Below are 12,413 nucleotides of genomic sequence, written 5' to 3'. Positions count from 1 at the left end.
CTAAAGGTTAAGAACCATTTAAAAACCATCTTCATTTAAAAACCATATATATATATATATATATATATATATATATATATATATATATATATATATATATATGTATATGTATTTCTAATAAATTTAATTTCTAAAATACATGTGTTTTATTTTTATAAAATAAAGTTTGTTTTTAAATATTTTCGCAAAATATTTATGTTTTTGCATTAACCTCTCTCTTTCTCTGTATATATATATATATATATATATATATATATATATATATATATATATATATATATATATATATTGCTAACAAATTTAATTTGTAAAATACACGTGTTACATTTTTATAAGATAAAGTCTGTTTTTAAATATTTCGCAAAATATTTATGTTTTATATGTAGTTCTGTCTCTGTCTCTTTCTCTCTCTCTCTCTCTCTCTCTCTCTCTATATATATATATATATATATATATATATATATATATATATATATATATATATATACTAGGTTAAAACCCGTGGAACCCATGGGTGTTGATTTTGAATTGAATTTAAAAATTAATTATTTAATAAAATAATATTTCATTAATTCTGATAACTTATGAATTGTAATATTGCATTTTTCAATAAATTTTTTTTATTTGTAAGTATTTAATTACAAAGTAAATGGGAAGTATTTAATTAGGAATGAAGATTTTTGAAAACTCTTATTTTTTATGCATGATTCTTGTTGGACATATGCAGATGATGCATTACCAATGTGTGTAATGAAATTAACATAAAATACAACAATACGTAATTATAAAAAAATACAGTAATATGATGGATTAAGTGTGATTTGCTAAAAATGAATAAAATATGCTACAAAAAAGTTGGCTACAAATTTCGAAAAACTTCCTTATAAACAACATTGGAAGTTTTATTTGTGAGTTTGTCATCTTTATCTAAAATTAATAATTTTAATCCCTCTCTGCTCTGAACTCTAGATAAGGCAACATACAATTGTCCATGTGAAAAAACTGGATCTTTCAGAAACAAACCAACCTTTGATAACGATTGTCCTTGACTTTTATTAATAGTCATTGCAAAATATACGGCCAAAGGAAACGGTCTTCTTGTGAATTTGAAGGGAATCTTTTTTTCTGATGGAGTTAAAGACATTCTTGGAATAAAAGTCCGATTTCCAATATTAGTTCCAGTTATTATACGTGCCTCAATAACATGTTTTCCCAATGATAACACCTGTAGTCTTGTGCCATTACATAAGCCGTTTTTCTGATCAATATTTCTCAGTAACATTACCGGAACACCAATTTTTAAAACTAACTTATGATTTGGTAAACCGGATACTTTGAAACCATTTAATACATCAAGAGAGTATAAATTTGCATCAAATTGATCATGGAGAAATTCGGATTCACATATGTTGTCTGAACTTAAATATTCAACTTCATCTCCTGGAAACTTCTTAAGCAAACAGTCGTTTATTTCCTGGACAACTTCATTTTTTGGAGCAAGTATCGCTCTTTCTTGGAAATAATTTATATCGCTATAGTTCTCTAAAATTGAAGGATATACAAACTCAATTAAGGAACCTATAGGATCATGTGAATCATTAATGAGAATATCATCCGGAATATCGATAATCGTTTCACTGTCGTTTGGACCACCAAGTTTTCTTTCTCCTATATCCAATAACCAATTTGCAAAATCTCTTATTTTTTCTATATCTGATTGATCCCTTCCAACAGTTAGCCTCATGTTTTTTGTTAATCTATGGACTTTGCAATGTTCTCATAAATATGAAGAACTCAAAGAAGCATTTACAATATTCTGTCTACTACCACCCGGAACAACAAGTAGAATCTGTCTAAAATCTCCTCCAAAGACAATAACTTTCCCTCCAAATGGAATATTTGAGATGGTTGAATTTACGCACCTGAATAAATCCTTCAAAGTTCGATCTAAAGCTTCAAATGCATGCTTATGGACCATAGGTGCTTCATCCCAAATTATTAAAGAGGTTTTTCTTATTAAGTTAGCCAACTCACCGTCTGGATTTATGTTACAAAAAGAATCCTCTGTAAGCTCAAATGGAATTATAAATCGAGAGTGTGCTGTTCTACCACCGAGCAATAATAAGGAAGCAATACCGCTTGAAGCAACATTTAATAAATATTTCCTTCATATCTAATTGCTGTAGATATTGTTTTCCATAAAAAAAGTTTTACCCGTTCCACCATAACCATAAACAAAGAAGACACCTCCTTTATTTTCTTGCATAGCACTCATGATGTTTAGGAAAATGTTACGTTGCTCATTTGTTAATGCAAGAAACATACGATCATAGTCATTCTTTATAACGGGAATGTCGTAATCTAGCTCCTCGGTGATAAGTCGATTGTTTGAAGAAGAAACGGATTCAACATCTGGGTATGACATGTTTTTGAAGTTTTTGAGAGTAGAGTTGTTTCGAAGTAAAATTTGTTGTATTTCGAACAAAGTTAAGTTCTTAAATTCATCGACTCCGAGTGACAATTCTGCACGAAAATATTAAATAATTAATAAAATATGTGGTCGATATTTAATAATTTTATTACTAATTATTTAATGGCTGTTGAATAATAAAAAGAAATTAATTTAAAAAAAATAAGAAACAATGTAATACCTGCAGACTTAAATCTTTGTCGTTGGCTATATAGAATTCCATCTGCCAAATATTCCCATGTATTTTCCCAAACGACCTCTGGTTTAGACATACTATTACACATCAACAATGTAGCAAATAAAAAGCGTAGATAAAAACCTAGAATGACTTGTTTCTTTAATTGCATCAATGTATTCCTTGTCATCATCTAATAGCCCGAGTGCATAACAAGCATCTCTAAAAGAAGAATGTGTTTGACCATTTACCATGCGAATTTCATCAAATGATGTTGGTCCTTTTACTTTATTTAAAAGAATCCTTAAGAAATATGCTTCACCTAGTTTAGGTGAAACAGAATGAATTCTACCGATGGCTTTTCCTACTTTCCTTCGCTTCCAAAACCGACCATTTAATATCCAAACAAACTTTGTAGGGAATTCAACATATGTGAGTTTTTGTGCTTTACTGTCGATTGCATTACACTCCATCCAAGCTGTGAACTTTGAAGCCGCAACAGAAGGTTTGTCAAGAACATCAGGAATATCATCGTCTTCGCCATATACAATCTGCTGTTGATTAGGAAGATGAAAAGGTAGTCTGACAACAGAAGGATATCTGCAATGAACATAATATTTAAAAATTCGCCATAATGCTTCACATGCTGATAAATATCTACAATCGTAATATTCAGCTATTTCATCGACCGCATCATTATTTTCACATTCATTGTTGGTTGGTACAACAACAACTGTAGCTCTATCAGGACCCTTATTTATGTATTTAAACAAATACTTTATAGAAGATCCCTGATTGCACCATTTAATATTAATATGTGTCTGATATCTTTTCAATAGATATTTGTTGTATGGAACAACATTTCTATTATCCAACCTAACACCTGATTTTTCTACAAAATGACCATCGTTTCTTCGCCTATATAACAGAAAACCATTCTGATCAACAGACGAATGATTACTGAATTGTTTTGGAAAGTTTTTAGAGCACTTTTTATCCACCATGCATGGACAATTCATATTTTCAGCTCTACATGGACCATGAATCATAAACTCATTTACAAGTGAATACAATTCAGGATCTTCGCAAAATATTTATGCTTTCGCATGAACCTCTCTCTCTCTCTCTCTCTATATATATATATATATATATATATATATATATATATATATATATATATATATATATATATATATATATATATATATATATATTGCTAACAAATTTAATTTCTAAAATACATGTGTTAGATTTTTATAAGATAAAGTCTGTTTTTAAATATTTCGCAAAATATTTATGTTTTATATGTAGTTCTCTCTCTCTCTTTATATATATATATATATATATATATATATATATATATTACTTTATAAAAAGTCAATTTATAATTAACTATTTATAATGAGTTTTTTTTTAAAAATAATGTAATTTCAACTAATATAAATATTTTAAAATTTAATTAGAATGTTTATATGGTAAAATAAGATTTTTTTTAAACAACCCTATATATAATCCCTATATATAATGATAGTGTGACTAGCTAGTCGTTAGCTTCTTATAGACAAAAATATAAATAAATTTTAAAGATAAATGAAAGAGCAGCCTTTATATAGAGTCTTTTGAGTGGGACAACGAAAATGTAAGCAATGACGATATATTGGTCATACCACATTCAACACATTCCGTTTACAAACCCACACAATCACACATATATTATTCTAACTATACCTGTTACAATAAGAAAATATCAAAAAAAAAAAAACTATAAACTCTATATCGCGATACATTTTAATATGAACAAATACATAAGTCGGATGGAAGATAAATACTAGTATCTATTTAGCAAGGGGTCAAATTTTCTTTAAAAGTGATTACCATGATTAAAATTTACGGTTGAGAAATACATAATTAAAGTTAAAAGATAATTATTTAAAATCACATTTATTTTCAACTTCACAATTGTTACCGGAGAGAATGGGTGTGGTTTTTTATCTATGGTTCTGCCACATCATCATCCAAAATATCGCATTCATCATATATGCAGTAGGAACCACACTTTTCTTTCTTTTCATCTAAATAGTCTCTCTCTCTCTCTCTCTTATACCATACCTAGTTTGTGGCAAAAAACCACACTGACACCAATGCGGCGTCTATGTGTCAGAGTAAGAAGTGTGGTTTTTGCGGCACCATACCCTCAAACCTAAGGGTTTCTTATTTCTTCACAATTAATTTTATTTTTAAAAATAAAACAAAATCAAAATCAAACCAATTTTATCTTATATCATAATACAAAATATAAATATATAACGACTTTAAGTCGTATAAACATGTTGGTAATCAATAAACAGATCAATTTGTCTGCAAGTAAAGTTATAAAATAATGAATATTGAAAACCATAAGTAACATTTACATATTTAAAGAAATTATTAAATAATCTAAAAAGTAAATATTTTAGATGATTAGTATACAGTAGTCAGAGTAGAACACCAAATCATGCTAGAATATTCTTCCCCCTCCTATAATTTTCTGATTATTTTAATTTATTTAATATAACATTTTATTTAATTCAAATATTTTCTATTTAAAAACTAATTTTTATTTAATTTGTTATGCAGAATCCTATATATAATCCACTCCTCTTCTGACAGGCTCCACACTTCAAGGACCTTTCTCCCTCTCCTCCGCCGTCTCTCCTCCGTCGTACCATCACCTACCAACTGATTCCGGCCGTTATCTTCATCTAAAAAACTGTCACTAACCACCATCTGAAATGAACTCCGCCTCCACCTCCGCCGCCGTCTTCAGATCACCAACACGCTTTATTCTTCCACCTCCACCATCAAATTCATCTAATCCTAACCTTTCGCGCATCCAATACAAACGAAACAAATCAAATCGACGCTCCAATTCCACCAGATCCCTCCAAATCTCCCATCCAAAACACGTAACACCGCCTGATCCTCCAAATTTCTCGAATTCACTCACAGTCGGCGAGAAGCTCGAGATTCTGGTTTCCGAATTCAAATCCTTAACGGAGCCGATCGACAGAGTGAAACGGTTGATACACTACGCAAGTCTCCTCCCGGAGTTCGAAGAGTCAGGTAGGGTGGAATCAAACAGAGTCACCGGATGTACAGCTCAAGTGTGGCTGGAGGTGATGATGGATGTCGATGGAACAATGAGATTTAGAGTGGATAGCGATTCGGAGATTACAAAAGGTTTTTGCTACTGTTTGATTTGGTTATTGGATGGGGCGACGGCCGGCGAAGTTATTGGAATCAGACTTGATGATTTAGGGGAAATGAATGTGGGAATATTGCCGATTAGGGCTAGTTCTAGAGTGAATACATGGCATAATGTGTTGCTCAGCATGCAGAGAAGAACCAAAGCTTTGATCATGGAGACTTATGGTGATCCCTCTCTTCCTTTACTACAATAGTTAAAATAAGAAAAGTCAATTAGCATAACATAGTTTTTCTTTTCAGTTTATTTTGATTGAATTAAATTGTAGTATTTAAATAGCTCACTATATTATTTTTTGTATATTAAAATCATTAAGTTTTTTTTTTTTATTTTTATTATATCAATATTGTCAAGATCGGGATCCCATATATGATCGTTTTTAAGTTTGCAAGTTCGGGTTCGGGATCCTAAGATCACACAAAATAAAACATAATATGAACTTATAATTTTAAAACATAAAAAATATCTCAAACATTCAGTTTCCGTTCAAAAGCTATAAAAACATTAAAATATTAGTCACAACTCATAACACAAATAATAAATGGTAAACCGGTAAAAGAAAAAAAGACATAAAATGGTGAATTTTTTTTTTTTTTTTCATTTAAAAAAAATCAAGTGGAGGTAGGATCTGATCGGATTCTGATTCTATGATCCTATCTATGATCTTACGATCTTACCTACGATTATATCTCAAATATGATCCATATACAATCTGACCCATTTCATACTTAGGATCGTATGATCCCACGGTCATTTTGACAACCTTAGATTATATTAATATTTTATAACTACATAAATCTAAAAAGCTAGTTACATAACATGTGTTGAAATGACTTCTAGCCCAACGGTATCAGGTGTTGTCCTCACTCCTTGAGGTTGAGGGTTCAACATAGGTAGATTTAAGGAGTAGTATATGAGTAGGTGTGGGGGTGGGGGTAGGTGTGAGTTTGTGTGTGTATGGGTGTGTGTTTGTGGGGGTGTGGGTGGGTATGTGTGTGTGTGGGTGCGTTGGTGGGTATGCATGAGTGTGTGTGTGTGTTTGTGGGTAGGTATGTATGTGTATGTGTGTTTGTGGGTTCGTGTGTGTGTGCGCGGGTGTGTGTGTGTGTGTGTGTGGGTGGGTATGTATATGTGTGTGTGTTTGTGGGTTGGTGTGTGTGTGTGTGTGCGGGTGGGGGTGTGTGTGGGTGGGTATGTATGTGTGTGTGTTTGTGGGTTGGTGTGTGTGTGTGCGGGTGGGTATGTATGTGTGTGTGTTTGTGGGTTGGTGTGTGTGTGTGCGGGTGGGCGTGTGTGTGTGTGGGGATGGGTATGTATGTGTGTGTGTTTGTGGGTTGGTGTGTGTGTGTGGGGATGGGTATGTATGTGTGTGTGTGTTTGTGGGTTGGTGTGTGTGTGGGGGTAGGTGTGTGTGGGGGTGGGGGGTGTTAAGGCGGGGGTAAGTAGAGGTGGATGGGGTGGGAGTGGGTGTGTGTTTATATTTTAGAAAAATTTTGGAATTAGAAAAATGTAGAAAACAATGATTATCAGTTTTCCAAAAATTTCCAACCTCTTTGTAATTTTAGAAAACGGAAAATTTTCATTTTCCGTGAAAAATTTAGAAAAATAGACGAACTAAACGCGTTTTCAAAATTCTCACTTTTCTTGGAATTTTTTTTCGAAAAACGGCCTATTTTTCCACAACTAAACGCACCCTTAGGTTGCGTTTAGTTACGGAAAAACAATTTTCATTTTTCGTTTTTTGTTTTCCCTTTTCGATTTTCGTTTTTCGTTTTCATTTTTCATTTTCAGGTTTAGAAAATTAGAAAACATGTTTAGATGTGTATTTTTCTATCGGTTTTCATTTTTAGAAACAATAGCGGTGGTAGGGTGTGGATGGGGGCGGTGACGGTAGCGGGTCGGCGGCGGTGGTGGTGATGACAGGCGATGGTGGTGGCGGCGACAATTATGTCAGTGGTGGTGATGGCGGCGACAGCGGTGGTGGTGGTGCTAGTGACGGGTTAGTGGTGGTGGTGGTGGTGATGGTGATGGTAGGTTGGTGATTATCGTGGTGGTGTTGGGTTGGTGGGGGTCCGAGTGTGTGTTTGTGTGTGTATATGTGTGTTTGTGGGGGTAGGTGTAGGTTTGTGTGTGTGGGTGTGTGTGTCTGTGAGGGTGGAGGTAGGTGTGGGTTTGTGTGTGTGTTGGTGTGTGTTTGTGGGGGTGTGGGTGGGTATGTGTGTGAGTGTGTTTGTGTGGGTGTAGGTGCATTGGTGGGTATGTGTGTGTGTGTGTGTTTGTGGGGTGGGTGTGTGTCTGGGTGGATATGTATGTAAGTGTGTGTGTGTGTGTGTGTTTGTGGGTGTGTGTGTGGGGGTGGGTATGTATGTGTGTGTGTGGGTTGGTGTGTGTGTGTGTGTGTTTGTGGGTTGGTGTGTGTGTGTGTGTCTGTGTGTGTGCGGGTGAGTGTGTGTGGGGGTGGGTATGTATGTGTGTGTGTGGGTAGGGGTAGGTAGAGGTGGATGGAGTGGAGTCGGTGTGTGTTTATATTTTAGAAAAAATTTGGAATTAAAAAAATGTGGAAAACAATGACACAAATCTTCTTCTTCGTTCTCCACCAAACCTCTCTGTTGCGACACCGCCTCCGCCAAAGCCTCCGTCGGTGAGTTGCAGGATCCGTCGGTGGGTTGCTGATGTTGCAGTACTTCCACCGCTTCTCATCCAACCCTTCTCTTTGTTTCTTCTTCGTATGTCTGACCATCGGAAGCCACCACCTGTGTCGACGATGATTGAAAGGTATTTTCTCCACCCTTCTAATTTGTTTGTCGTTCCTTGCATTCCCTAGCTGCCTCCAAACCACCACCTCACTATGTTCCTTTTCTTCTACACCTCGAATATTCAGCTCTTCTACGACCGACATCATCTAGAGATTGAACATCACCAACCGCTTCTCTCAAACAGCTCGATATTCAATCGAAGTTTTGAGTGCAATGCATTGATCTTCACATCAAATGGCTTCATCGTAACCATCTGCAATTAATTCCACTGTTCTTTTCTTTTTCTTTCTCTATTCCACACCACAGAAACTCCGCACTATAAACACTGTCGTTTCCTTCGCCCAATAGCTACCTTATTCATGTTTCTTCTGTGGAGGTTTGATGAAATTTTGTTCAATGTTCCATATTAGGGATTACTAAAATTGAATTTTTCTTATTGTAGAGTCCTTGATGTTGTCACTTGATGGAGGGGGAGCGGTTTCTTCTGGAAGCATAACATGGTTTGTTCGTGGTTCTTTTTTAAGAAAGAGCATGTTAAATGTTACCGTTCTTCTATTATGTAAATTGTTCACCTTATAAAACTATATTAAAATAGAATCTTTTGGGTACCCTGTGAAAAATTTAAGTGGGTGAATTCTTGGATATGCCTATCCTGACTGGATCACTCTATGAAATTAATAACCTTGAATTCATCATAATGATCAAATGTTTGACCATGAAGGTAAATAATTGAATATAGAACCCTTTGGTTATAGGTGGATGTCAACGAGGCTTCCACATACACTGTTATTTAGGTCAAACATGAGCTTTTCCATTTTTCTTTTCTTTCAAACTCCAATTCCAGTGAAAAATTACATTACCATAGAGTAAGAAGTGACTTAAAGCCTATGAAAGATAAAGGTACATGGATGTAGTTATGTTATGATACTTAACTATTTCAAAATACAGAGTAATTAATATTTTGGGCTGCATCAACAACCTCCACGTGTATTGCAAGAACTTTCATGGATGAAATTGCTTACAGGTTAGATACATGATACAATAATACATCATTGCATTCATAATAATATCTGTCCAATTTACATGAAATAGAAAAATATCTTAAAATTAATGTTTTGGGCCGCAAAAATGGAGAAAATATACATTGACGTTTATTTGGAACCAATTTTGTATTAAAAAGATATTTTATACATAGAAAAAGTGAAATATGAGATATAGAAATAAACTATATACCGGCCTTATATTGATATTATTATTATTATTATTTGTGCTCCTTTTTTTAATTATGTATTTTGTTTCTTGGTGTTCAAAACAGAGTACAATCATTGCTTTATTGGATATTTGGAACGAGGATTGTTTTGTATGTCAATGATATTGCTATGATTAGGTAAAATTATCAAAGTGAAATGTTGCAAAATCTTAACTTTCAGTTAATGATTATCATTCCCATTTCCCAATTTACCCTTACTCTTTCACCATGAATAAACAAAGATAACTTTTGTTTTTTCATTTCTTCTACATTTGCAGGTTGTTCTACCGGGAAAATAGAGACAACACCGGTCTGTTCCTCCGATTCAGCTCATGCCAACCATTCCTCCAGGTACAATTTAGAATGAGCTTTACAAAATTCTCGAACCTGTCTTCAACTTTATCTGTTTTACCCTTTCGTTGCTTCTCTTGCTTTCCAGATTTGTTTTCAGCTTCTTTATAAGTTTTTTTTTAATTGATTGGTTATGTTTTTTAAATTTTCAGTAAATTGAATAGACTTTTAATGGTTGGGTCCATGTGATGTTCATGTGGCTTTTTCGACTTCAGTCGGTAGTAAATGGTGATTGTGGATTGACTGAGTTTCAAATATGGTTATTTAGTTTTGGATAAATAAACACAACGATGTGACCATTTGTTTGTGCAAAGTCTAATTTAGGGTAATCTTATCAACAACCAGTTTAGTTTTTTTTTGTTTCTTAAATTCTTTTTATTGATTTGATTATTATGTTTTAAGGGTTTTTGCTATGAGCTTGACTTTGATGCACGAATAATTCAACTATTTTTTAAGAAACAAGGCTTTAATGCAACGTATGTCCTATGTCGTGTGATTTCCGTAATTGAAGATGTGCCGTACAGAATCCAATTGATTCAAGGCAACTTTTAAAGGCACAATAAGGTATTAAATTGATCTCCTACACTAATTGAATCAAAGCCTTGATAAATGGCAGTGGAGCAAAACCATATTTCTGTTTCACTTTTGTTTGTAAATCTATTTTCTTTATATTTAAAAAAATATTTTTATAACTTTTGTTTTTGCATTTAGATGACATTTTTATTGTTAATGAAATCGAAGAAGACGGTGGAGGGATGGGGTAAGTATGAAGATGTTCTTTCTGTATTTATTGTAGATTGCATTGCACTTTCATTTAAAACTACGTGGATATAAGATTGTATTTTCATTGTTTTCGAAAACTTATTCAAATATAGCATTGTACTTATTTTGGTAGCATGATCTATCATTACATTTCCATTCATCCGATTGATGGAAAATTACACAGAATAGCAACATACTTTAATTTGGATACCAATTTATGTAATGTACTTCATTATTTGTCTCAGAAAACGAACACATTCCGCCTCGCGCAACGCGCGGATAACCCCTCTAGTTCTTTTTAGTTATTTAGTTGTAAACTAATAATCTAATCAAAGTTAAAAATCAATATAATAGTTTAATAAACATCAAAATTAAAATAATAAATAATAATATAATACACTGTATTTTCTAAAACTTGTTCCTAAACTATACAAATAAAATAATTTAATTGTATTTTCGAAGTTTCTTAGTCTAATATAGTGTATTTTTATAACATATGCCCTTAAAATATTATAAAACTTATAAAATTTTACCAAAAAGTTTCTATCCGTGGTATCAAGTCTTGTCTTTTCTTTTTAAAATCTAGAATTAAAGTCCTGTTTGAAACATATATGATATTAAAATCAATTTAGTAGAAATAGATAAAGATTTATCTTTCAGAAAAAAATATTATAATCCTTTACTCCAATTTTGGAAAGAAAACATGCGACATGGCCCTACACATTCCGTTGGAATCATATTAGCGGGTCAGTAGAGATTCCCAAGGTAATCCATATTCTATACCAAGGATTTCCAAAAATAGGTTAATAATAATGCAAATTGAAAAGGAAATTTTTCAAAAGCTTATTATTTTAGTTTAGGACAAAACAGTAAAAACGGTATTTGTGGTATATATATATATATATTCTTTTTTTTTTTTTTGGATTTTGATTTAAATCCTGATTTTTTTTAATTGTTGTCCTTTTAAGCTAGTTTGTATGTGGAAATTTCACTTTTCAAATTGAAAAGACTAAAATACTAGTAATATGTTTATTTTTCATCTTTTAAACTATTTTATAATAAATAAATACAAAAAGACTCTCTCTCTCTCTCTCTCTCTCTCTCTCTCTCTCTCTCCTGGTTTGTGACTCCATCTGCAAAAAACGAACCCTATATGTCTTCTTCACCATTTTCTTTTTACCATTGTTGGATCATTCAACTTTAAACATAAAATTAGTTCCAAAAACCCTAGACCAAGAAGCTATGACAGAAGATGATCTGTATGTGAGTGTGTGTTTGTGTGTGTCTATGGCAAAATATTGTTGCCTCGTTGGTTTATAACCAAATTCCCTTTTAGCAAAGCTAATATTTGCATATGTAAACTGAACATCACCATTTCTAGGCAACTTCATCACCATTCTCTTCGC

At 32.9% G+C, this 12,413-nt stretch overlaps 3 protein-coding genes across 5 annotated transcripts; 1 reads left to right on the top strand and 2 right to left on the bottom strand.

The window, feature by feature from the left end:
- Positions 1 to 859: 859 nt before the first annotated feature.
- Positions 860 to 1,744, bottom strand: LOC145095173 (uncharacterized). Its single transcript, XM_079033100.1, has one exon. It carries the CDS (start codon positions 1,742 to 1,744, stop codon positions 860 to 862), a length of 885 nt encoding a protein of 294 aa, XP_078889226.1.
- Positions 1,745 to 2,173: 429 nt separating this feature from the next.
- Positions 2,174 to 3,649, bottom strand: LOC145095172 (uncharacterized). The gene is made up of 3 exons (XM_079033099.1): positions 2,790 to 3,649; positions 2,652 to 2,743; positions 2,174 to 2,523 (listed from the first exon to the last, which is right to left on the bottom strand). Exons 1-3 carry the CDS (start codon positions 3,647 to 3,649, stop codon positions 2,174 to 2,176), a joined length of 1,302 nt encoding a protein of 433 aa, XP_078889225.1.
- A 1,635-nt stretch (positions 3,650 to 5,284) lies between these two features.
- Positions 5,285 to 11,139, top strand: SUFE2 (sulfur E2). Of its 3 annotated transcripts, XM_079029888.1 has the most exons (6): positions 7,359 to 8,664; positions 9,088 to 9,145; positions 9,594 to 9,669; positions 9,961 to 10,032; positions 10,173 to 10,245; positions 10,648 to 11,139. In XM_079029888.1, the coding sequence occupies exons 3-6, from the start codon at positions 9,650 to 9,652 to the stop codon at positions 10,795 to 10,797; spliced, it is 315 nt and encodes a 104-aa protein (XP_078886014.1). In that variant the 5' UTR covers positions 7,359 to 8,664; positions 9,088 to 9,145; positions 9,594 to 9,649; the 3' UTR covers positions 10,798 to 11,139. The 3 variants fall into 3 exon arrangements, with proteins under 3 accessions (XP_078886013.1, XP_078886011.1, XP_078886014.1); XM_079029887.1 differs by lacking the exon at positions 7,359 to 8,664 and adding an exon at positions 5,285 to 6,056 and having other exon boundaries at positions 10,173 to 11,139; XM_079029885.1 differs by lacking the exon at positions 7,359 to 8,664 and adding an exon at positions 5,285 to 6,056 and having other exon boundaries at positions 9,088 to 9,669; positions 10,173 to 11,139.
- The last annotated feature ends 1,274 nt before the right edge of the window (positions 11,140 to 12,413 follow it).

This window comes from Lactuca serriola, chromosome 3, assembly GCF_051521515.1.
Source record: "Lactuca serriola cultivar US96UC23 chromosome 3, Lser_US96UC23_V15, whole genome shotgun sequence".
In the NCBI taxonomy this organism is placed as follows: domain Eukaryota; kingdom Viridiplantae; phylum Streptophyta; class Magnoliopsida; order Asterales; family Asteraceae; genus Lactuca; species Lactuca serriola.
The sequence above is the reverse complement of the archived record's forward strand: the minus strand, read 5'-3'. Positions and strand labels throughout refer to the sequence as shown.